Source organism: Ascidiella aspersa, chromosome 7 (genome assembly GCF_963924565.1).
Source record: "Ascidiella aspersa chromosome 7, kaAscAspe10.2, whole genome shotgun sequence".
NCBI lineage: Eukaryota > Metazoa > Chordata > Ascidiacea > Phlebobranchia > Ascidiidae > Ascidiella > Ascidiella aspersa.
Window position 1 is genome coordinate 1,892,406 of NC_139453.1, and position 26,327 is coordinate 1,918,732.

Genomic DNA, 26,327 nt, shown 5'->3' on the forward strand with positions numbered 1-26,327 from the left:
GTACAGAATGGCGAAATACTAGATCTACATGTATAGTGCATTAATAGCTGGTCAAACGCTGATTTTACTCAGTACCAATTTACTGTAGTACAAGACATAGGCTGCATGGACAGTGGCTTATGATCAATGCTTAAAGTTGTGTTTTGCGTGCATCAAATGTCGTACCATTTTGCCAAATACCGGATGCATATGTGTAGTGTAGTAGCGTTTTGCCAGTGGAAATATAGTGGATAACATGTGCTGCAATACTACAGTGATTTGTTGTTTTTTTAACACAAATACGCTGCGTTTCCCTACTTGAAATGGTGCAAATAGTCAATGTTATACACACTCTTGTATTAGGCTCGGAACGAAAAAGGTTGAGAACACTGTCATACCACTTCGTATATTGGTTAATTTATTGTGCCCTAAAATTATTGCTCTAATCTAGCCTAATAATAACCAGTAGCGTTCCCCTAAGAACTCAGTTATGCCGTATTTGCAAATGTTATTGATAACAGGCATATGCTGTCATACCGTGTTAGTGATTTATGGATGCACGTGTTATACATGTTGCTCAACAGTCGATTACTTTCACGCTTAGGCAGCTGTAGCGTGTAAGTTAGATGGGTGACTTATTAGTTGACACGTTAAAACTGTTGCTCCTTTGGAGCATAATAGTTGGAGGTTGTAGCAACACGTAATAAGAATATCAAAGCCCATGCAGAAGTAGGTATCATTTTGAACGTTTCGAATGTTGAAAAATTAATAAAGACTTTTTCGAAACGTTCAAAATGCAACCTACTTCTGTATGTGCTTTGATATTCTTATTACGTGTTGCTCCTTCATTTCGCTACTAGTAGGGTAGGGTTAGTAGGCTACAGTTTTGTCAGAACCTAATGCACGTGGTTGGCGATCAGTGGCGTTGCCAGTCAAAAATGTTTAAGTGGGGGAAATTTTTTGAACCGGAACTAGTGAAGGTATTTTTTGAGGGCCAAGGTACCTTAGGGGTGGTCGGGTTGGCAATTTGCTGACCCCTCCTTTGGTTTAGGCTTATCATTGCCCTGTTGTTTGGCATTTTTATTTTAAAGGGCTAGCGAAAAATACATTTGAACGGCGTGATAAATAATAATGGTATAACTTTGTGTTGGTGATGCCATATGACGGCTAAATCGGAACTGGTAAGAGTATATTTAGCTTGGTACACCGCCTATCAATGCAGAGAAAGACAAGATACGCTAAATAGGTAAACTGCATTTTAATAACTTTGCACGGAAGCTGCTACCTCACATATTATATAAATCGACTTTAAATATTATTAGTGTATAATATTTGAACCATTTTTGCCTTTGTGGTCCTTTCCTAGCTACACTTATGTTAGTTAACACAAAGAACTCAAAAAGGCTGGTTGCTACGTAATTTATAAAGCTTGTGTGTTTATAATATTCGGAGTCAATAATGTTTGGCTAGTTGGTTCATTATTTAAAAAATCGAAAAAAAGTTTTTGCGTGAATGTATTTTCTTTCAGATAGATTTTTTCTGCTAAAACAACTCAATTAAAACAAACGCAAAAAAACAGAAAACTGGACCCATAGAACCCTCACTTTTAATTACCATTAGTTCAATGTAGGGGACTTGATGGATTTAATTTAATATTACCGATCGTACGACGAACTAAATCCAAACGTTTACCAGGAGGTTAAACATCCTTAAGAGGTGTTCCAATTTGATGTAGGCCTAAGTACAGAAACCAGTCGTATCCAGTCTGCTTTTCGCAGCAATCAGCTTCGAGTTGGTAACTTGAGTGCTTTCCGATCACCGTCAGAGCCATTGATCAATGGTTGACCGCAAACGCAACTTCGACTTGTTTGGCCGATACAATGCCGTCGGGTATTTTTCAAGCTGTATACACAGGGGTTGGTTTTGGGCTTTGAAACTACAATTGATCGAAGTTTTATTTATTTCGGTGGCTTGTAGGAGCAATGCATTTTTCGCCTTGTTAAAAAAGCATAAGTAGTTCTTGAAAATAAACCGTGTAGTATAAAACTATATTCTTTGTCAAGTAAAGAATGGCAAACTTCGCGGCGCTGGTTAGGGTGCGTCAAGTATTAATATTTTATTTATTCTCTTATATTTGTTTCTCATTCTAATTTACCAACTCGTTTCGTTACTATAAAAAAATTTGTAGGATCCTAGACCAGCGCTAAAATCGCAAAAAAACACAATAATGATCGACACTGGGCTAAATGATTTAAGTAAAGGGGAAATTTACCTTTTCAGCTATGAACTTACGCAGTAAAGTAACACAAATCCCGATTTTTTTGCTTATGCACAAAAAGTGTTGAAAATATTCTAAGTTTTTGATGTATAACAAACAAAAAACCTAAAATGCCTCATAAATGTGCATAACAAAGGAGTCACGTATGGCGCGTATTTTCATAACATCCACCCAATCTTTGAGGAAGTAACATTACGTCATAATTGTGGTTTCATTATGAGGTGTGCGCTTTCCTTGTGACGTCACAATAGCGCAAAACTTCCTCTAAATTTCCTTACGATTTTAAACCAAGTTTTACTTTTTTATGACAGTGCGTGATTTTTCGGATTAATTTGTCTTCATCCAAAAATTAACCTTGTTTCTTTTTGTTTGACAAAGTTTTGTAAATTTTGAAGTTAAGATTTTGAACGTTTTGAATATTTATTAATTTATTTTCAACATCTGACAATAAACTTCGGGGCATAATGTTTGAAGGTTGTAGTTGGACGTAGTGAGAATATCAAAGTCTATACATAACTAAGTAGCATTTTGTGAACATTTCAAATAAATCTTCAGATAATGGCTGGAGGTTACAGTTAGATGTAGAATGAATATGAAAGCCCATACAGGTAGGCAGCATTTTGTGAACGTTACGAATATCTCGATAGTATCGGACGAGTAACGATACCACTCTAGTATCGGACGAATAGCGACTCTACCACTTGGTATATTGTATCGGCTGCTATCCGATATTATCGGACTATGACGCTTTTGTTTTTGTCGGACCCCCTGGTGATTGTCGACCAGTTTAGGGGGTTATTTCGCTGCGAGTCAACACATCAATCGCGTACGTGACTTGAAATGCGTTGTTGTAGCACGAGGGAGTTATTAGCAGTTATTACGTACGTTATTACAGCCTAGAACGGAGCTTATTAAACTGGGAATCACAAGTAGATACACATCTATTTTACACAAATGCTACAATTTTATTATAAAATCTAATTTTTCTTTTGAAAGTCAAATTTATCAAAAAAAAACCTTACATCTCAAACTGGAATGTTTTAGAAGCCATGTACTGCCTTTAAGCACCCTTCATGTGAACATGTTAAGCCTGTGGTTCTCAAGTTATACATGTTCTCCCGAGAGAAGCTAAAATGCGATTCTATAGGAGGGGTCAGCTAGCACAACGTGGAATCGTACTTTTTTAGTGAGGAATTGCACGATTTTTATGTAAATGAAGTGGAAAAATAGATGGTTTTCTAGACTCTAAAGAACATTTTGTGCTTATTGGTCGGTAAGTTTTAGTTTAGCCAGAGTTTAAATTGATGTTGCTAATCCAGATATTGGATATCTACGATTACTACTGCTATTTTATTGCTACTTCTGCATGTCATTTAAGTTATACTAAAACTAAAGTTACTGACTTCACTGATTTTGTATTTTTAATATTTCAAAAAAATATTCAGAAGTTCAGCCTTAAGAGGCAAATTACAAAAAAGCAAGTGTTTTTTTACCTTAAGACGAAAAACTTTTTTTAACAATTAAGAAATTAAGAATAAACGCATACTTTCGTGTTTTTTTTTTCATTAAGCACGTTTTTTTTAACTCGTGGGCTAAATGTTTTAGTTTGTGCGACGTTTTTTAACAAAACGTCATCAGAAATTGCATTTCAAAGCTCTTGGGAGTGTTTTTCAAAGTAATCCGAAACGTCTTTATATTTAACCCCAGTCCCTAGTGAGTTTGCGGGATGCTTCTAATGTTGTTGTCTCCGACTCGTAACAGACTGCAGACTGAAGCTCATTCACAACGTTTCAAGACGAGGTACAATCTGCTTAGGGCTTTGATATTCTTACTACGTCCTACTACCATCTACAACCATTATGCTCCAAATTATATTTCTGTTTCCCAACTTATTTTCGCGGCCATCTAAATACAGTATAAGGCCAATTTTTATAGACCCAATTTTTTTTACCATTTTAAAAGCGAACAGATCATAAGACAATAGCACCAATAAGTTCGATTTTAATTAATATTAGTCACGTCTTCCTATTTCTCGAGCTTTTTTATTTGGGGGAATCTTGTTTAGAGTCAATCTTACTTATTGGGGTAAATTAATTGCGCTTTACGCTAAATCCAATTTCAGCCTAATAACCCTGATAAAATCACCTCGTTTCAATTCCATCTATTTTGCGTGTTTAAACGTAGCAATGACGTCATGTGTTATCGGATCAAATCCCGATACATTTTGATTAAAATATCGGGTATCAGATCGGATTAAAATGTATCGCCACCGCTACAAAAAGATTGTGTAGTTGTTTAATAACTGCTGAAAAATTGGAGTTGGAGTGATTTTCACATCTAATCTGTATCTTAATAATAAATTTCAAGCCAAAAAGGATGATAGAAGTTCGTATCGAAACGTCCTAATCAAGATGCTGTCGTCTACTAGACCTTCTTGGCTTTGAAATTTATTATTAAGCTACATTACAGATCCGTGCATAGTGTACCCAAGTAATCTGTATCTTGTACAAACAAACCTCGTTACAATAACCAGTTGCTTGATTTGCTCAATGTCACGTTCAACTCAAGGAAGTCTAAACTAAACGACGTACTAAAAAGGGAAGTGACGAATAACGGGCAAAACAATGCCATATATAGATGTGGTGTCTCGGCGTTACACTGCCTGATGATTAATGCTGTTTGGGTGAACTTCCTCTTAGTTCAGGGCTTATTTTAACTGAGTTGACGGAAATCAAAGTATTGCTGACTGTGCAACGGAAGTTAGTATATGTTTAGCAACGAAACTAAGCGTGGCGTGGTAATGCTGGTTTCTAGACTGCACGCCACTACAGATGCACTGGGTTTGCGCATATTTTTAGACGCGCACATTGTGTGCAAACGTGCTATGAAACACAAGCCGTGAACATTTGTTGGTATACTTAGATTATTTTGAATAAAAATACAAAGTCTAGGGTCCAAAAGCGTTTCTCCCTTGCTAAAAAGTAATAAAAAGCAACAACTCATAAAGAAAACTATGTCAGTAAGCAGATCAGTAGAAGTCTAAACCAGTTGTTATCAAACTTGATTGAATAATTAGGGGCACGTTATTTTCACTGAATTAGAATGATCATAGATCAGTTACTGCTTCTGTACAGTAAGATTGTATGAATACATATATAAAAGGTTAAGTAATTATTGTATGACAACTTAAACGAATTCCTTGTTTTAAATTTATTTTGTTTTAAAGATTAATAAGGTCCACTATCATTTAAAAAAGCAAAAGGGTTTTGCTCGGTAAAAAAGTTAAAGAACAACTGGCCTGAGGTCGAAACTCTCACGCAGTGGTCGGCGCCCTAAAACGGTTCAAAATTGTGTCGGTGTTTAATTTAGTTGGGTCTCGGACTGCAGTACTTTACATGCTTGAGCAAGATGCCTCCAAAACTATAAGAAAATTGATATACGAAGATACGCCGCGTAATAGTTAAACTTGAATTAACTGATGCTCTTTTCCTTATAATGATTTCACTTTTCAAACATTTAGTAAAAATAAATGTTTGCCCAAGCTTCGCTCTTATTCTTATGCTTAGTATTTGAGTGAGTCACTGCTTAAAAGGTTGAGAGACAGTGTTGAGGTGTTTCGTCTGCTCAGCAAGTCGGAGATCACATTAGGGTTTTCCCCAGAGTATTGGGATAAACCTGTGACCTGTATTAGCGAGTTGACACTTTCATTAAGACAGACTGATATATTTACACCCTCGTAATAGTTCACCTTATGTACTTTACTCAGTCCGTTAAGGAATTAATTCTTTATGGTTGTTGTATGCATATGTACAGAGGTATGGAAGTAGGCTAAAACAATTTATATAATCCAGAATGTAGGTACTCTCGTAAAGCCCAGTATTATTACGAGGATTACATTTTAGATTCAATTATGTTGTTGAAAGTGACATTTCTTTTAAAGGTTTAATGAAAACCTTATTAAAAAAACACTTTCGGTTGCATATTAATTTTACTTGTCTATTGTTGGACTGGACAATTTGCTTAAATTTACGTTTAAAGAGCTTCAAAGATATGAATTGCGCCTCTCTATGAAGTATATTCACGTGAAACTACGCAAATGCCTAAATTGCACAGCACGTGATGAAATAGCTACTTTTAATCAAACTTTCACCATCCCACTAAATACGTTGAACATGCGTTGGTAAAAAACGCAACCTACCCATAAAGTCATCACAAAGTAGGAAGGAAAGTCTATTCATAAAGTTGGAACTCACGAAATATTTCTAAAACTGGCTCAACCCACACATCATTGGGCTCTAAACTTCATGAGATCAGAATGACTATGTCCACTGCTGTAGTGCTTTATGTAGCTCTATATGCAGCGTTGTAACTTGTAAGCACATTATTTTGAAATTAATTCAGGTGCCATGCAGTCATGTTAGTTGTCTGAATTAATTAAGTTAAGTAATTTGGAAACATTGACTTAAGTGAAAGTTAAATCCTAAGCAAACTAACCACATTAAACGGCGTATAAATGTTGGTATGCGATTCATAAGCTGAGAAACACTGAACTATTTCAATGCAAAAGTATAAGTTTAATAGGCCTGATGCATTTGTAGAGTAAATAAAACTAAATTATTGATTTGAGACTCTGTATCTTGTAACATGGAAGTATTTAGTAACGCTGTGTAATTGCGAATGCTGGCCTGAGTTCAAATGGGTTCAGCACGTTTTTACGCATCATTTTTTGTCAACTCTTGTTGTAAAATAGTAAATTGCTTCAGTCACAGTGGTATGCTATATTCCCCGCAAAGTGTTCCCAGATACTCATGATAATGTGTCTCAGTTAGCGCTATATATTTGTTCTTTTTTTATCTTAAATACTTTTCCTTTTGCTTTAAAAATATATTCGTAAAATGTTGTGCTATTTTTCAACTTTTAGTTTAATGGTCACAAGTATAATAATTACATTTAAAATCAAAAGAGAAAAAAGTAATATTCATGTTTTTGCCTAAAAATAAATAAATTACCCCTTTTAAAAGCCGTACGTGTGTACCAAATTGTTTTATTGAACCCTTAAAACACCCCTTTTGGTAGCAATATACAATAAATATGTTATAAAAAGTGGTGCCTTCTTTCTTGTCAAATTAGAAAAAAATAAATTAACCGCAATTAAAGGCGCCCTCTTGATCTGATCCACATTTACCAAAAAAGGCAAACGGTATCGTCCAACTATAGAACAGCCCACACAGTTGAGAGAGCTAGCACTGCCGCTGGGTTGAGGCGAGGCAGCAGCATTTATTTGTGGAGCAATAGAGGAAGTTACGTGGAGAATTGGCTCCAACAAGTTACTCAGTGCTTTGTGTGAAGCTTTCACTCACCAATCAATCATACGCTACTCACTTAGCAGTTTGGCTTGGTGCTAATGCGTTCTTGTATTGCACGTTTTGATAAGTTGTGCGTTAGTTAGAATGACAACGAGATAGGTGCCACTTTGTTTGGTCAGTTGTAAAGTGAAATTGCATAATATGGAGCCTACAGTGAATTGTAGAGTTGTAATGACTTAAGTTAATAACGCAAACTGCAAAAATTTTACCTTTCTATGTCGCTTTATCACAGTGAAATTTGTATATTGTGGGAGTTATGGTTGAAGGCTGTAGTTGAACGTAGAAGTACTCACGACAGTTACCATTGTATGAGACTTCTGAATAAACAATACACATTATTATCTTACAAAGGAATATTAAGTCTGTAAAGATTGAGGTTGCATTGTGTTTACAATTCGATTAAAAATTAAGTTTAATATTAATATCAAGGCATACTGTTCGTTTTTATTATTATTTTTTTTAATAATTTTACGCGACGCGTTTTGGTTCGGCTTTATTTTATTTCCGCCGCTTTGTTTACAAAATAGAACCTAACCCCATTCATTCATTGTTTTTAGCGATAGGAAATAATACTAAACTGTGACGTAACAATGGCAAGTTTCGCGAGCAGCAGAAGCGCCCAGAGTCGACTGAAGAGTCGCAAAGTTCTCGGGGTCGGCGAAGGGGCCGACGGGAACATCCCAAGGTCAAAGGTGGGTCGGCAAGGTCAAATATAAGACCGAATATCTTACATTTATAGAATATCTTATATAACCTTAATTACATTAGGGTTCAGAGAGCCGCAATGTGATTATTTGAGTGCGTCAGCGGGACGCATTACATAACTAAGAACACAAGCTGTCTTAAAATCGAATATTATGTTTATCATATTTTTGCACTAGCTTACTATATATAGATATACATACTGACGTCATCAACGAACATTGTGTAGTATAAACTGACTTGGACACACGCACAAATATTTCCAAGCGCCGAAAATACCACGATTTAAGAAAACGTTTAAACGTAACGTCATTTTGCCATTTAAGACAGGATTTTAAATGTAAACACTTCATATGCGCAGCATGCGCAAATGGATATTGTGCAGGGGGCCGCATGTGTGTCTACTCAAAACTTTAAAAAACGTAAAGGGAGGGCATGCGGCCTGGAGGCCATAGGTTTGACAAACCTGGACTAATATTCTTGATTTTAACAGACAAACTAGGCAAAATGATAACAAGTATGAGGGTATAGCCTGTGCGATTATTGTTGTGTTGAGACTAAGAATTTTCGGTCAGCTTAAGTCAAAGGAATAAAATGAGGTCGCCTCATTTCCACAGAACATACAAACACCTTGGACGCTTGCCGAAAGTTCAAAAAGTACTCACGGGGCTCACTTAATGATCCGAAGGGCCTCATGTGCATGGCCCGCTATAGTTTGTCACCTCTGCTTACGTCGGCCACTCTGCGCTCTATTATAAAACTGTTTTAATAATTCATGTCTTAAAAAAAATTTGCATAATAAAGCAATAAATTAAAGCAAAAAGTGAAATTTGAATTTAACTTTTGGTGAGATTTTAATTTGAGAATGTATTTTTTGATAAATTGTTACAAACTTTCAATGGTTTCATTATGTTTGTTATTACACCAAGGTATCGAACTCATTTGAAACACAGATAACAACCTTTATAAAACAAAAAAGTTCAAAAGAAATTTTTACCTGGGTTTAACCAATCTATCACAAGCTTATAGCAAAAGTAAAACTCCTTTTTAGGCATAACCAGTGTTTTTTTTTTCAAAAAAATCTTTAAATCGTGAATATAGAATAATAACATAATTCAAGGTTCATAAAACTTCCAACCCTGGTGATAAAACTGTTTTTAAGCAAGCCTCTTTTTGGGGGGTGGTTTGCATGGACCAGCGTCGGAATTACATTTTTAAAGCTGACGTCATAAAATAAGTAAACTGAAGAAAACTGGAAAATGTCAAACCATAAATGGAGTCTAAATCGATCCAAGAAAAAGACGCCTAGTCCACGAACCCCAGTTTAAGAACCCCTAACCCTGTTGTTACATAAATAGTAACCTTGTTTCTGGTGTTGACAGATAAGTCAACTTCTTGGCCATCACGAGATTGAGCCTTGGACTCTACCCACAGACAACTATCCTGCTGGACTAAGGGTTTTTCAATTGATTACTTGCCTTTACTTCATATGTGTCGGACTGGTAAGTTTAAAATGAAGAAAACTAAACACGCAGATATAGCGTCGTTCAAATTTCGTGTGTCTGTGACGTCTAAGTTTGTATTTTCTTTTTAAGTAATTTCATAGAAAAAAAGTTTTACATTTTACCTAAAATTGTAAAACTTATTCTCCACTTTTATGCCCATATTTTAAAGTTTTGTTGATAGTATTCTTTAGCTATACCATTGCAGTTCCCAAAAATTAAAGGCAGTCTGCAAACGTTTAACTTGTTTTGCCATCGGCAATCTATTTAAATCCTGGTCTATTTTAATACAAACTCGTGTGTTTGTCCGCAGATAACCCTCATAGACCCGCCCAGGTTCCAGCGATATTTCACGAACTCGGCAAACGGGTTCGACACCGATGCCCTCGTGCGACACCTAGCGGAAAATAATAATTCCGAACTGGAGGTCGGAAACTTGAAGGTATCTGGATTTTGGTAAAACAGTTATCTCTAATCAAAATTGCAATAGTCGTGTGTAAAATCGCTATAATTTATAAAGAATTGATATTTCAGCCGTCTACTTCGAACTGCAACTTTCAGCCATTACACTCTAGGACTCTAGGTCTATGTTTTTTTTATACCTGATACAAAGTACGTATGAATTAGAACAAACCATACAACGTTGTGATATCTACTGTGTTTTTATTTTTTTTTTTGGGGGGGGGATTTTTTTAGGGGGGTGTTGTAAATAGCGGATTAAGTGGTCCATAAAGTAAAAAAATGTTAAGAATCACTTTTTAGTTGTTTTAAAAACTGTGCGATATTCTATATTCCCAATGCAGCTGTTTATTCTCATTTTCTTGTTCTGTTTCAATATTTGGACCATCTCTGCTTTAAGGTGTTTGTTCTATTCCGGCCACAGTTGTACGGTCCAACATAAATTTTATTATTTGTGCCAACATTTCGATGATCTATACAGTTTTATAATCGATACAATGCCTGGAAGAAACAAGATAGTCTTACTTTATGTTAAACATTTAGTTTTATCTCTGCTTTCTAGGCTCTGGTTCAATTCCCGCTGCAGCTGTACGGTGTTGCCATGTTATCACTCGCCACTCTGTTTGTACTCAGCACATTCAGGAATCGAAGTAACCGAAGATGCGTGAGAGTCGCACTCGCTGTAGAGGCTTTCTACTTCTTGTTTGAGATTGCTGGTGAGTACTTAGACGCCCAAAATACGAGTAGCCCGTAAATTCAGTGTTGAGTATAGTTTTTTTTTAGTCTACGCAACGGTAAGGGTAAATTCTACTTGAATTTAAAATGCGGAACTATTTTGACTTATTATGATGTCGTTTTTAGACTCAAGTCTACGCTAGAGTTTGTGTTTCTTAACGGTAAGGGTAAATTCCACTTTAATTTAAAATGCAGAGCTATTGTTAATGGTTGGAAGTTGTAATAATAAGAAGAAAGAATGTTAAAGCACATATAGATGTAGGCAGTAGAACGTTTCGAATATCTCTTTATTCATTTTCAACATAGTCAGGACTGGGCTTTGATACGTTTGTAAAAAAGGTAGACGATCAACAAAAATTAAGGACCACTGTTTTAGACCTACATCACAAAGAAAAAAGTTTATAATAAATGAAAGACACACACACATCTACTCATAAACTGGTATCTAGCTTTCGGTGTAGGCTACAAGTTAATAATGATTTATTGATTTAAAGATAAGTCGACGCTGTGATCTCAATGTCTCTTGTTGTTTTTCACTCTTTAAATAGAATTTATCTTTTCAGCTACAAATGGATCAAGCGTCGGCGATTCTTGGCTGCCACCTAGCGGATCTTGGGTATTGTGGATGACGATCGGGCGACTCCTAGCGGTTCTTCTTTGTCTCGTTTATTATTCGCTCACAAAGAGCGAGAACGGCGTTAGGCGGCACCAAGACTGAAAAACTATCGTTTGTGGCGCGTATAACATTGATCAGCAAACGTTGTTACAACGTTGATAAGAGTCGAAGGTCTTGCTAGTCGCCTTAAATGCGACTCTGAGGCAAATTGGAAAGTTGTTCTTATTCTTGTTAAAGCTCTTATTTCGAAAAAGTCAATTTGACAAATAATGAAGCCCTAGTCATACAACAAAAGTGAAAATAACTGCATTAGGCGCAGTTTTTATTGTTTTGAAAATGTGCGTTTCAATTTACTGCCGTTACATTTAGAAAGTGGCTATTTGCCCGGCTGACTCGGGTTACGCATACACCCATTAGTGATTGTACAGTGATTTTGGGTTTTTAGCTTGGTGATCATAGACTTCTTAAAACAGTTTTGCAATATTTGATGATTTATCTACTGATAAAATTAAATTACTTTTTAGCTGGGAACGCATACACTTATTATTAGTAACTTAACTTACTTTGTTGTCTTGGTAAATAGCCTCTTCCTTACATTTATCTTTGTCATTTGGCAATATATCATTTAATTGCACCCTTATCGTATTTTGAACGAACTATTATTGACATAAATGAAGCGTCGTTATTTGTTTTTTACTGTTACCATTTTTATCGATATAAAGGGAGCAATATATTTTTTCCGTTTTTATGTTTCCTGCAATTTGGTCAACTTAACATATAAATATCACTTGCGTTAAGATGCGCTTGTTTTTTTTTAAATGAAAATACTGAATAATACTTTGTTCCTTCATTGTGACGTAACAACGCCTTTTTACACGTTTTGTCGTTACACAAGTATCAATATAAGAAAAAAATGAATGTGTGTTGAACATTTTAGAGCAGGGATTTCAAACTTTTCAGTCTTTGCCACATTTAACTTTACAAAACTTCTCATTCAAGTTTGACAGTGATAAACGACATTTTTTAGTTGCTGTAACAGCATAACTTGGAAGTAATGTGCAGTTCGTGTTTAGGGCCAAAAAAGTATAAGGACTTTGTGTGAAAAGTGAGTCACAGTATTCAGAATATAAAACCATGTTTATAAACAACTGAAGATACTTCATTCTTTTTATTGTAACCCGAACCTTTAATTCATTTCGCTGCTTTTTCAGAACTGATGCAGGAAGCAACCAACTATGATCCACGTAGTTTTTTTCAGTAACAGCGGATTTATTTTTGACAACAAAAATACACAATTTACGACTTAAGTGGCGAAATAACGGCAAAAACATGACAAATCCATTCACTGAAGCAAAAAAGGTCTTCTAATAAAGTCGCCCTAATATATGTTTTAAAATTAGGAAGACCGTTACTGGATAACAATTTTTGTTCTTAAGATCTACACTCAGCTTTGTGTAAATAATGTTAAGCAGTGGTTCTCAAACTTTTTGTCTTAACGGACCGATTTTAGTGCCTTGAAAGTTGATGCATCAAATTCACACAGTTTGGTAAATACTTATGAAAAATACCAATGTTCAACAATAAAGCACAAACGTTTAAAAATATAACCTATTATCATAACGGAGTACCGGCTGAGAACCACTGATATAAAATGTGATATTTTTACTGTTTGGCATAACTTTTTAAAACGAGATTCTCAATTCGGTTCTGGCAAAGTTTTACAAAAGCAACTAAATTGCAGAATAAACCACTTAAACAAACAGCTATCTACACAGATGAAACTTTTTTCACAAAAAGGCAGTTCAGGTTTTTATGAGCAGGTCATGTTATTATTGGTGTATATGGCAATTTAAAGCAACTAATTTCGCACTGACTGTACAACACAACTTACGAACAAGTTTAGAAACGGGGCTTTGATAGGTAATTCGCCAAATCAAATTACAAGCAGTACCATTTAGTAATAAACTAACAAATATTAGCTTAACTAGGTGTTGTTTTTTAGAATGTTTATGTAGTTTTAAACAGTGTTTCTCAACCTTTTTTTCTAAAAATACTAAGCGTAAGTATCAGGGCTGCGGAGTCGGTTAAAAACAACCAGAGTCCGACTCCGGCCAAATATAGGATTTTGTCGAGTCCCGAGTCCAGCTCCGACTCTACAGCCTGTATTTTACCCATTTACAACTAAATTAAGGTGAATATTCTGCAATCCACTCATATTGGTGTCATAATTGATCCACCCGCATTACATGGTTTAAAAATTTTTCACTATTTGCTATTACACTTTTACAACTTACATTTTGCTGCCTTAAACGTTTTTAAATTGAAACTGCGCATGCGCACGTCGGACTCGGGTAGTTTTACGCGATCTTACTCGAGTCCCGAGTCCGACTCCGCAGTCCTGGTAAGTATAACAGCAATTATATTTTGGCGACAAAATTCACTTAAATTTTTCTAAAAGGACAAATCATAGAAAAATCACGACTAATAAGTACGAGTTTAACTGATATGCTTCCGCAATTTTCAATTTTTTTAAAACAATCTTAATCAATCTAAGCACGTGAACTATTGAAATCGGCGACCCAACCAAATCAAGCGGCGACACCATTTTGGGTCGCGCCAAAAAGTTGAGAAACACTGGTTTAAAACAAAAAAGCTTCTCTAGATGAAAATCTAAGAAATTAAAAAGATAGGTTAGTTTGTCGCTAATGGTTAATCGATTTTATAAAAATGTATAAACTATAGTTTGAAGACAATATTTTAAAAACTAGTGTGTTAATGTAGGAAAAAATCTAATTTTTCCATTTGCTGTTTAAGTCGGTTGAGTTGAAGATGTTTTTAAAGAAAGAATCAAAACAAGCAAAAAGGTAAAATTAGAAAAAAGCACAGTGGATATGCAGAGATGAGGTTTAAATTTAGGTTAGTATTGAAAGTTAACGAAGTCAGATGAAGAATTGAATGCAGTACCATAAAGGTCTCTAAACTTTGAAAGGTGTAACGTGTTAGCGTATGTAACAAAATTAAAAGTTTTGTTATGTTGTTAATTAATGCGATTTAATTTCGATAGATTGGTTTTTAATATAAGCACAATGATTGGAGGTTGTAGTTAGACTTAATATATTAAAGCCCATACAGAAGTAGCAGACGTTTTGTGAACGTTTCGAATATATATCTCTTTATATATTTTCAACATTTCTAAACATTTTAAATGCTGCTTATCTCTGTATAGGCTCGGATATTTTTACTAATATAAATGTGTTTTAGTGGTGGTAGTAACAATCTGTTAAAAAAATCCCATTGAGGAAACAAATCCAATTTAATTAGATATATAATTAAAATGATGTTACACTAAAACTTTTTAAGTAAATTATGGTAGTGTAAAATGCAAATAATATATATAACATGCATAAAGCAGCGATCATTTCTCGTATTTTTAGTCAAATTGGCGAGTATGTAAATTTTCTTGGGGTATTTTCAACTACTGGTAACTAATGTAAATAGTTCTTAGGTTACCATATTGCCAGCCATTACTGATTGAACGTGCACAGTGCACACTATCGTAATAAACAGCTGTATGTAGTGATATAAAAATACTAAAAACTACCTCTGAAAACCGAAACTTTAGTTCAAATAAAATTCATGTTTTAGGTCAACTTAATTACTGATGTTTACCCCTTAATACAGCACTTTTTTTAAGGATATGTTGTAAAGTAGTAGGTGCTAAAATATTAATACTATATATGGAATATAGATTTGTAAAAAGGCATTTAAACCAAAATATCGTGCATTTTTTGCAAATTCCACCAACAGTCGCAATATGACATTGGCATAAAAAATGTTAATACTGCAGTTAGTAGAAATAATATGAAAACGATATTAGTCAAACCAGGATGAAAAAAAGCTAACATTATGTTGTCGAAGGTTGAATGTGATGAAAAGCATTGTAATGTGCAAAATATCAATAAATTGTGAATAAGATATATATGCCGAAATGATATGCTGAGTTTTTAAATTGTCTTATTGAGAAGTAGAATCTGTTTCTTTTTTAATAGTTTTTTTGGAAGTAGATTTTAGAAAAATGAACGTTTTTGAATCCTACCTGGTCTCATGGCACATTGTTAAAAAAATAAACAACATGACTTATGCTCATAATTTAGCATTCGCTAAAATGCTAATCGAAAAATCACAAAAGCGTAAGAGTAACAAAAAAGCAAACATGATGAGTTGAGTATAAGGCACCACCATGCAGTTTAGGGGCAGATGTGTAAACAAAAAAACAGAAAAAAACGTTAAGGTTTTGTTTGAGTAAGTTTGGCGTGTTGTGTGTTTTGCTGCAACATTTAATGTTTCTAACTAAAAAAACATGTTTTTTGTTTGTTAAAATCGCAAAAAATAAAAAGGGGAAATGATTAGGACAGTTAAATGTGTTAAATTCACAAGTGATTAAGTTTCCCTTTAAAAGCATAAACAAGTAGATTATTCAGAATATTTTAAAGTTATTTGACAACTTGCTAACAAAACAGCAACTTAATGGAAAAATATTTACCAACCGCCACAATTTTCAAGTTTTTCTCATTCTTCCAAGCGAAATAAATCTCCATGCGCCATTTTCAAAGAAAGAGAGACCAAATCCAGAAAAATCACGAAAATTCGGCCTCACATGTGAATAAGATGCGGGCAAATATGATTCGTGAGATCCGTGAATCGTGAAAACCACATTCCGCACCCGGTACATATCGGTTGGGCGGGCGGCTCGTCACTTTGCACCGATATCTCGCTTACTTTAGCAGCTGCGGCCGCGTTGGCGACACCGTGCGGCAGGGCGGGAGACGACTGCTCGTCCGCCAGGGGTCGCAAAGAGCAGCGGTGTTTCTTTAAGTAGGTATCGAGCTTAAATTTACGCCCACATTTATCGCAGGCGAACGGGTGATCGTCTGAATGTGTTTTAAGGTGTCGGTGGTAATGACTACTGCGGTCAGTGCCATAACCACACAACAAACACCTGTACTTCTTAGATGCGCCAGTGGGTTGCGGGCCACGGCATTCTAATGAGCGCGAATTCTCACAGTTTTGTGGAGCGCTGTGCTGGCTGCTGGCTTTGTGAGATGTGGGAACGCTGCTCGACCTGTGAAGTACAAGGGTTGGGTCGCTGTTTTTACAAGTTAAATCAATGAAATCCAGAGTTGAATCAGTTTTTAAACTTAGTCTGTGAATTTTAAGCCTAACTTGGTGTTTTTAACTAAAATCGATTAATTTTAACCTTAAATTGCCGTTTTTAACTCAGTTAGAGAATTTTAAGACTTAATTGGATTAATTTCAACCATGAATCGTTGTTTTTTTTTTTTAAATCATTTTACTTAAAAGCTTAATTTTGACATTCAAAATGACGGCTCGAGCATCTGTAATTGCCAATTTTGAATAGGTAGTTTCGAAAAAAAACAATATCTCATTTAACACCACTTGAGTATGAATTTCAGTCAATTTCTCAAGTTATTAAAATTTTTTAAATCTTTTATCGTCGGCATTAAGTATTCTGAGGAAATATTCTGTTGTGGAGAAACATACTAAGCATATTTACCACCTTTGATGATTTGAGCAGGTTTTTATTCCGTTTAATTCACACTGAACCAAAATCTCGTCTTTGTTGAGTCCATGACGTGACAAGTGACGTCTGTTGCAAAACAATGGAAACAAGTGTTACAAAACAATGATGATGTCTGTCGTGTTAAAAAAAAACTGTGGGCCACTACGTGGTTTATACATCATTATATTTGTCAGTGTCAGTTTTTAAACTCTAAGACCTCGGCAAAACATTTAAATCTAAACCAAATGTCAATGCAGAATTATAAAATATCAATAAAAGGGATTTTTAAAATCAACTATAACTCAAAATCATCCTACTATAGTGTAAACAAGCTGCGTTGAAGTTTTATCTCGAAATTACATCAAATATGCGATATGAAACTTTCGCAACGTTCATACACACAATGCGTATTCTGTGATTAAGTCCTTTTGGCACGTCTTGCTATGGACGGGGGTCATTTTTTAATTGACCAGTAATAAATCAAATAGTCACAGCTTTATTAATTCAGCGGTAACTTTATTAGAAAATCGTATGGAACCGTATCGACACTCTACGTATTACCCTTACTTGAGAAGTTCCGTTCTAACACAAATTTTTAATACGTGTATCATTTTATTTGATTACAAAGTTCAACAGTAAAATATACGCACATATAATGTGTTCAACTAACTGTAATGTAACCCTTCTGAAGCTGCTTTTTGGCCAACGAAAACGCACAGCCTGTGGTGAGGTTCGAACTCACAACCTCGGACATACCGGGACCGATGCTCTGCCAACTGAGCTACACAGGCTCAGAGGGGAGCGAGTCGAGAAACAATCATAGCACCGCTGCCTGCTGCATTCTGTTTGTAGAATCAGCCTGTGGTGAGGTTTAAACTCACGACCTCTGTCATACCGGAACCGCTGTTCTACCAACTGAGCTACACAGGCTCAGAGGGGAGCGAGTCGAGAAACAACCATACGCCCATGCTTGCTACATTATTTTGGTACAAGCAACTTCACATTGAAGGGAATCTACAGTAACATATCATTCAATGAAAGACACACACATACGTGTTCAACAACTAGCTCAACAGTTTTGTGTTTTTACCTGAAATGGTCGGACCTTCCAGTTCCGTAACCACATGTGCTGCATTTTAGTGGTTTGTCTTCTGAATGTGTCATCAAGTGACGCTTGTAATGATCACTGCGGTTGGTGCAATACACGCACATGTCACACTTGTACTTCACATCAGCCTGTGTGAAAATAACAACGATCAAATAAATTGCCTATTGGTAAACAAACCAAAAAAGTGAAGGTAATTAACTATAAGGAAGCATATATATTAAGAGTTTACCAAAGTGACATACTTTTATACGGGCTGTGATATTTTTGTTAGTAAACTATAGTGTTTTTTATGTTTTTTGTATCCACTGAACATTAACTTTTCTATTTAGCCTTATTTAATCTTTATCCCAATACAACTTTCAACCTTTACATAATAAACCTAAGATCACAATATGTGGACAACTAGAAATTCTAATCTGGAGAATTTAATATTAATAAAATAACGAATGGTTCGCTGTAATCGCCGGTGCCTAATAAGTGGCAGTGTAAGGAAATTCAGAACTTAATTTCAAAACTTCGTCCAATAGTATTTTCTTTTGCATAATTTACTCAAGGAGTGTACAACATTGCGTTGAAAATTGTCAGTTAAAAAAAACTTTTCAAATAAACTGACCGGTGCTTTGTTTTGAAACTTGAATTTAATTTTTCTCGATTTCTTCGGTTGAGTCGGTTTGTCATTTTCTTGGCAGGGTGGCAGATTGGGGGAATTCCCATCAGGACTCACTAAAAACAAAACAAGCTGCTGAAATATTCATATACACAATTGTGTACAACTGCAATCTGGCCCTTCAGAATTCATAGTGATCAATGATAACGACGCATATATCATAGTACACCTAAAGCCATAAGAGTGGATAACAGAATCTGTCGATGAATGATGCAAGAAGGACAAGCAGAAAAAACAACACGCCTGTGGTGAGGTTTGAACTCACGACCCCTGACCAAACCGTACAGTGACCAGAAACAACAAATCGAATTTCAGTTATCCTGTGGATTAACCCTAGAGCAAAAAGGTCATCTGAAACTAATGGGAAATTAAAACCAGGATGTTGCATAGCAGCATAGGAAATAAACTAACTATTAACTGTTCTCTTTTCAAAAATGCTATTCATATAAGATCAGATTTTTACTTTTAACAATATTTTTTTTATACTTTTAACAATATTTTATACAAAAGAGTTTAAAGTTAAAAAAAATGGTTAATCATGCCTGATAAGGGTTCGTAAGAAATTTTATGTTGAAGGGCATTCTACGTTAATTATAACTTATGTGACTTTTAATTTAAATTACTTTTTTAAAAAGCCCAGGTCTAAGAAAATCAACAGTTCAATAGTGGCATATATAATTTTTTTCTTATCTTTGTCCTATTTAATAAGAAGGGGGGAAATAATAGTGAAGGGCTTGATTTAAAAAAACTTACTTGACGAAAACTTCCATTTTCTTGGCTGCTCGGGCATCTGGAAGTTGTCGACCTCGGGGGTCGAATTGTGGTTGGTTGTGGGTGGAGGGGGCGGTGGAGGGGGGTCGCTGGGGCCTGGAACAATGGTTTCACAAGTAACGTATCTGTCAGGGCTACTATGTAGTACTGTAGTAGTATTGAAAACAAATCATTTTGAAATGACTAGAGTCCCAGCCAAGTTGTTTGTGAAATAAATTCCGCCAAAGTCTTATATTATATCAAGTCAACTACAAGATATTAAACAATTAAAATTGGCAAACTCTTCCAATTATGAACACTCAACTGAAAACCATCCAAATAATAAGATATAGCAAAATATGTGCAAAAGTTGAGATCAGAGTTCAATTTTATAATAAATTGGGTCGCTGGGGCCTGGAACAATGGTTTTACAAGTAATTAAGGGTCAGTAGGCCTAATTTATAATTTTGGTCACTTTTTAAGTAATCCTTGTAATGTGATCTGGGTTTGGTGATATTTGTCGGTTTTCAAAAAAGAGATTACTTAAAACAGGCATTTTACAAGTAACATTAAGGGCTACTATGTAGTAGGTCAGTGTTGCAAACAAATCATTTTCAAACGACTAAAGACCCAGTCAAGCCTTTCAAACAAATATCAAGTCAAGTCCAGTGAAAAGTCTTGAATGACAAATAAAAAAACTATGGGCAGATCTAAAACTAGCTAAAGATAAAAAAGCTGTGTTATGCCAGAGGCTAAAGCCAATGAGAATAATAAAGGCATGCCTATTTATAGCTCTGATAATAATGTATGCATATTGTAAAGTAATGTGCTTTCAAGGGTTTAAAATTACTGTAGAATATCTTGGTTTAATCTATAAACACATAGCATTTCTCCAAGTTATTATTAGAGTAGGGCAACTCCAAGCCAAATCACTGACATCAAAATATAACAAGAAACTGTGAAAATTTGTAAACTCGTCTCACTATGAACAATGACTCAACTGATAACTAACAAAAAACAAGATGTAGCAATATAATTATTTAAAATAGGTTCCTCTGGCATATATATAAGAAATATATCAAGAAATATACGCCAGAGGAACCTATTTTAAATATACTATGCCTGGTAGCAACAGCATATTTATTTATATAACAATCTAATTGTTTTAAGTGCAAAATTGAGATAAATAGCTTAATTTTATAACAAATAGTTAAATGAAAATGGTTTTAAAACATGCCATTGTGCATTTAGAAATTAATTTAAATTAAATTAAAACTTTAGTAGGTTTTATGTTTATACACACTATGCAGTATGCATGAATCTGCAATGTAAGGAAAACAACTTCATCTTGATAAATTTTTCATTAATTAACTGATGATGATACAAGTGCATATCGAAACGTCCTAATCAAGATGAAGTCGACATACTAAAACTTCTGGGTTTGCAATTTATTTTATGCTTTTATTTGTCACTTAACATTGAAACAGAGGCTTTGAAATACATTTATTTGTTGTGAAGTGTTCCCTGAATAGATGAATGTAAGATTATTCTCTTTTTTAAAAATATACATTTAAATTTAATCTCACCGCTGATGTCTTTTGCGTTGCTGTGGTGCCACTTGTACAAGCTTCCGCCACTAGGGTGCCCCACCATGGTTGGCAGGTCCTGACTGGCACCCGACAGTGCCAACGACACCTGCCACGGCGGGGGTGCGGCACCTAGTCATAATACAGGGTTGCCACACATTTTGAAATTTTATGGATTTTTAATAACATTCTAGATTTGAAGCACCCACATAACATGTTTAGAGAAGTGCTTCTTAATCTTTTTAGCATCGATCCAAGTAAGTCCTTAAAAACTTTTATACAAAATGTTACATCTACAAAATTGTTATTTTTTCCTGGTCGGTATAGAATTTATACATACTTATGGCAAACTTAAACTGAACATTACTTCAACAGATGTGTGCCAAAGCAGAGAACGAGAAATGTTATGCTTTAAAACCTGTGGTCTGCAAACTTTTTTGTCGCGGCCCAAAGTACTCTTTTCAGAGCTATTGAAGGCCTACTGCGTAAAACCAGTACGAAACCAGTGGCGGATTCAGGATATTTGTCCAAAACACAGCAATACGATAATTTGGAATTGTTAAACATAGTTTAAAACAAAGAATATACACGCGAAGCGCAGAATTTTTTTTAATTACATGTAGTTCAAGTTGGCAAAAAATATAGTTCAACAGGCTGTTAGGACCACATTTGGCATGTGGGCCTTTCTAAACTGAGCCAATTTATAAATTCTATATAACACCAACTTTTAAAATAAAGTGCAATAAATGTACGACTATCATGCGGCCCACAACTATATGATAACACTACGCCATTCAAAAGTTACTCGTGACCCACTAAAAATGGCTCTGTTGCCCACATTTGGGCCGCGGCCCACAGTTTGCTGACCACTGCTTTAAACTGTTAAACCTAGTGGGTTGCAAAAAGTTTTAATATATATAATAAAAGGGCGCAGACTGAAAAGAAGCCCTGGTTTAGAGTATACATCAGCCACATTACCTTGGTCTATGTGTGGGTGATTGAGGTCCATTCTCATTGGTGGATTTGTGTAACGTGGGGTATGTGCAAATGGGAAGCCTGGGATATGAGCTAGAAATAGGAAAAAGTGTGAAAACAAAGCTAACAGAAAGAATGTTACATTTTCAACAAAGAATAAGAGATATTGACACTTTTAAAATACAACCTATATGTATGGGCTTTGATATTCTTGCTGCCTCTTACTACAACATTCAAGCATAAAGGTTGGTTCACACTAGACGTAAAACGTTCTTAGTTGCTGAAAGTTAAATGATTTAAACTTTGACGCTTTCGGTTAGAAGCAAGAAATTTGTCGTTAAAACTGACACGCGTTAATTGTGAACTGGACAACGCTAGAACTTTGTGCCAGACGCAAAACGTGTCTAGTGTGAACCAACCTTTATGCTTAAAAAGATGTACTTTTGCAACATTGTTTTTGAATCATGTGCACATGGGCATGGCGGTTAAAATTAATCATATTTCACAAATTTAACTTTAATTGGGTCAGTAAACCAAGGTGAACCAGAAAGGGCCATGCACAAATCCTTTTAAATTGAGCAAGTTTTACTGTAAAATAAAAATAAAAAATAAGTGAGTTACAGAAAAAAACATACAGAAATCATGTATTCTAAAGTCAACTTTATTGAAAAGTTATTAATGAAAAGAGCAACTGTTGATCTTAGTAAAATGATTGCTCTTCAATCGAACAAGAACTCATATAAACAACTGACCGTCAACAAATTGTCAAACGATCCAATCCCATTCAAATTAAAAGAGACAATTACAAATTCAACGGTTGTGCTTCAGCTTACACAATTTCATCAGCTCATAAACTTAAAAATGTTTGATTTTTTCAAATGGATCCCAGTTTGAGAACAACTTGTCCAAGTTGACATCGTTGTATATACCAAATTCATATAGCAATTTCAGCCATAAATTGTAAACAATTCAGGCATTCAACCTTAAAATGTAACATCCAAAAATAGTGTCTAACAATTGGAGGTAACATACCTCTACAAGGTTACAAGTCTATATGCCCTGATGAAGATTACCCGGATAGGTTATCGAAACGTCGGTACAGAATAAATAATTGTCGGAAGAACCCTCTTTATAATTAATTGGAGGTAACTAACCTTCTTTACGCTAAAGCAAATTCGGCCTAATTACTTGGAAATTACCTTGTGACGTTTTAATTTTATCTATTTTGCTTATTTGAGTAAAGTATTGACGACATTTGATATTGGATCTGATCGCAATCCTTGTGTTTTTAATATCAGGTATTAAATTAAAATGCTAATTATCAGACATCCCTTAGACAGACAGCAAAAAGTTGAAGAAATCGCAGGAAATTTAAAAAAAATTACCAGGTATATCATTACAAGGAATTCTTGGCGGCTTTGCAGCAAATTGTTGATGAAATAGTTCTGAAAAAAAAATAATTTGATTTACAATATTGTTTAAAAAACTAACTTATACAAAAAACGAATATATATATATGTTAATATTTAAAACAAAAAAAATTGCCTAATCAAAATATATCAATAGACTCAGTTACACCAGAAGAGCTATTTATATCTATTGATATTCATATATATATATATAAATATATATATGTTTGTGAGTATATATTTAAAATATTACAAGTTTGTTGTTTAAAATATTATATATATTCAGGGTTGGGCTTAAGCACTCGCCCGCTCGCCAATGCGAGTGCAAATCGCTCTGGGCGAGTGCTGATTGACACTCACTCGCCCGACTGGCGAGCGGCTATTGCGAGGAAATTTCAACTTGTGTTTAAGCACCACTACTAAGTGTTACGTGTTTATCAACACTTAAACACCCAAATTGATTAATTGCCATAAGCCAAATCTTAGAGTTCATTAAGTGATTTTACGATGTGATAAATAGGGTTTTAGATTACGCGTTTCAGCTTTCGTTTGCCAAATATGTTCTTCAGTTACATAATATCATATTTGATGATGCAAAGTTTTCCGTATTGTTGTGTGTAAAATTCCTGAGTTTTCCTGCTTCAGTTCGCCGTTTCAAACTTGACATGTAACCTTTAATCTCGTAATCTATAACTGTCAGTCTTGCGGGTGGTTTTCTCACGTTCTGCAAAACAAGCCACTTGTTTCGCTGGCGTCTGACTCGTGCTGCAAATTGGCCTTAGAATGGCCGCTGTAATGCCTAGCCATGTTTCAGAGTGCCGGCCAGTCTTATTGGCCAAATATGACGTAACTTTCGTGTTCTTTTTCTTCCTACGTATTGGCTATATACATGTCGTTTCTTAACGGCTTTGACCTTTTCTTTAGAGAAGTCTTTTGCGAAGTTTTAGCCGACAGTCGCTGCAATAGGCGGTGGCTGTCTGTCTCACATTAACTTGAAAATAACGTTCACTAATGCTATTTGATAACGTTTTAATTCGTTGTAACAATATACTTTTGATTGGAATTTTAGTTGTGGTTATGACAGGTAGCATATCTGACCAGAAGCCTTTGTAAACAACAAGAACTCGCGCGGTTGCGACCCGCCGGGCAACTGTATGGGGCCAGGCCCCAGTGCACAGGTCGCGGCGGGGGCGCAACACTAAGCGAAATATTACTTAGCGCCAGTTATTTCCTTAAACACTAAGGCGCAAATGCATTCAACACTACACAAATAAAAAGGTTTTAATCGAAGTTACGTTCGAAACTCGTAATAAAGATTCTTTGTCCCGTTGTAGATCGTAATAAGGACTCAAAAATGTTTACTGGCAAACAATCGAAGACGTCATTACTGCAGTGGTAAATAGTTATGAGGTTCATTGTTTAACTTAGACGTTGTTATTCTTTAAATGTTTAACCCGGTCGTTGACCCCTTTGGAAAAGTTTACAAAACTTGCGATGCACCAAGCGATAAAATTTTACTTTTCTGTATTTATTGAATTGTTTGCATAAGAAATTATAAGCAATTGCTGCAGTTTTTGGTAACAATAAGTTTGAATGCAAATGTCTTATATTATTCGTTAAGCAGTGTTTTTCAGACGTTTTAAGAGGCCGAAACGGCCCACTGAACACTATGGTATTTTTAAAAACTACAGCTGAGAAATAGCAATTAGTCTACGTAAGTATGTTGTTGCGATCTCTAAAGTTTATAGCGCAGCGCAGAACCTTTGGTGATGTGGTTGTTAACTGTGGGAAAGAATGGTTTAGTTTTAAATTTACAAGCACAGAAAAACCAAAACACGAAAAATACACGAGCTTTTAAACAAAAAGGAAAACAGACAGGCCGTGACTACTAAATTATCAGTGTTATTTTTTCCCCTAAATACTGTAAAAAGTATTTCGGCTAAAAAACATTGTTTTAAGCGTAAACTGCTTTATGGCTCATTAATTTGTTCATCCATGCATGGAAATAAGCGATCGGACTTTTATAAAAACTAATGTTTACGTAAAGAAACCATAAGACAGGTTAAAGATAACCCAAGAAATGGCAGCGCTAGGACGAAAATTTGCAGACGGCGTACCGACAAACTTGGCGAGTGTTATTTCGGCTGGGCGAGTGCTGATTGATAGCCGCTCGCCAGGCTGGCGAGTGTAATTTTTTTCTTAGGAACAACCCTGTATATTGCTGTTTACAGTTGTGTGCCAGAATTAAACAGTGTCACGAATTGAAAAATCGAGCCTTGCAAATTTTGATTATCAGCGTTAGGTTTTGTGCACGTTTATAAAAAAGAGACCTAGGGAAAAATTATATAGCACGCTCACCAGGCCGACCAAAATGTTGCAGATTCGCCATTTCTTGGGGTGTGAGTGCGGAAGCCATTCCGATAGGAGAAAGATTATCTTGGTGCCCGTCGTATGCAGAAATTGGCTCGGAGACGCGAATCGGTTTAGTGTTCTTCCGTTTAAATGACATTACATTTGCTTTTTTAGATGAGAATTACTTTACACCAATCAGCATTGTCTTAAGCACCAAACACAATTTGCTACAATGGAAAAGAAACATAATAAAGAAAAACGA

The 26,327-nt window shown here is 35.3% G+C and overlaps 2 protein-coding genes and 1 non-coding gene across 3 annotated transcripts; 1 reads left to right on the plus strand and 2 right to left on the minus strand.

The window, feature by feature from the left end:
- The first annotated feature begins 8,178 nt into the window (after positions 1-8,178).
- LOC146137221 (tumor protein p53-inducible protein 11-like) lies at positions 8,179-12,549 on the plus strand. Its single transcript, XM_083394076.1, has 5 exons — positions 8,179-8,315; positions 9,708-9,827; positions 10,141-10,269; positions 10,849-11,002; positions 11,585-12,549. Exons 1-5 carry the CDS (start codon positions 8,214-8,216, stop codon positions 11,737-11,739), a joined length of 660 nt encoding a protein of 219 aa, XP_083250202.1. The 5' UTR covers positions 8,179-8,213; the 3' UTR covers positions 11,740-12,549.
- Positions 12,550-12,892: 343 nt separating this feature from the next.
- Positions 12,893-26,288, minus strand: LOC146137222 (uncharacterized). The gene is made up of 9 exons (XM_083393499.1): positions 26,072-26,288; positions 23,690-23,749; positions 22,308-22,397; positions 21,330-21,461; positions 19,747-19,860; positions 18,940-19,049; positions 18,309-18,454; positions 17,216-17,305; positions 12,893-16,759 (listed from the first exon to the last, which is right to left on the minus strand). The coding sequence occupies exons 1-9, from the start codon at positions 26,220-26,222 to the stop codon at positions 16,291-16,293; spliced, it is 1,362 nt and encodes a 453-aa protein (XP_083249625.1). The 5' UTR covers positions 26,223-26,288; the 3' UTR covers positions 12,893-16,290.
- Trnat-ggu (transfer RNA threonine (anticodon GGU)) lies at positions 17,936-18,009 on the minus strand. The gene has a single exon. It is a non-coding gene; the product is annotated as a tRNA-Thr (tRNA).
- Positions 26,289-26,327: the final 39 nt, after the last annotated feature.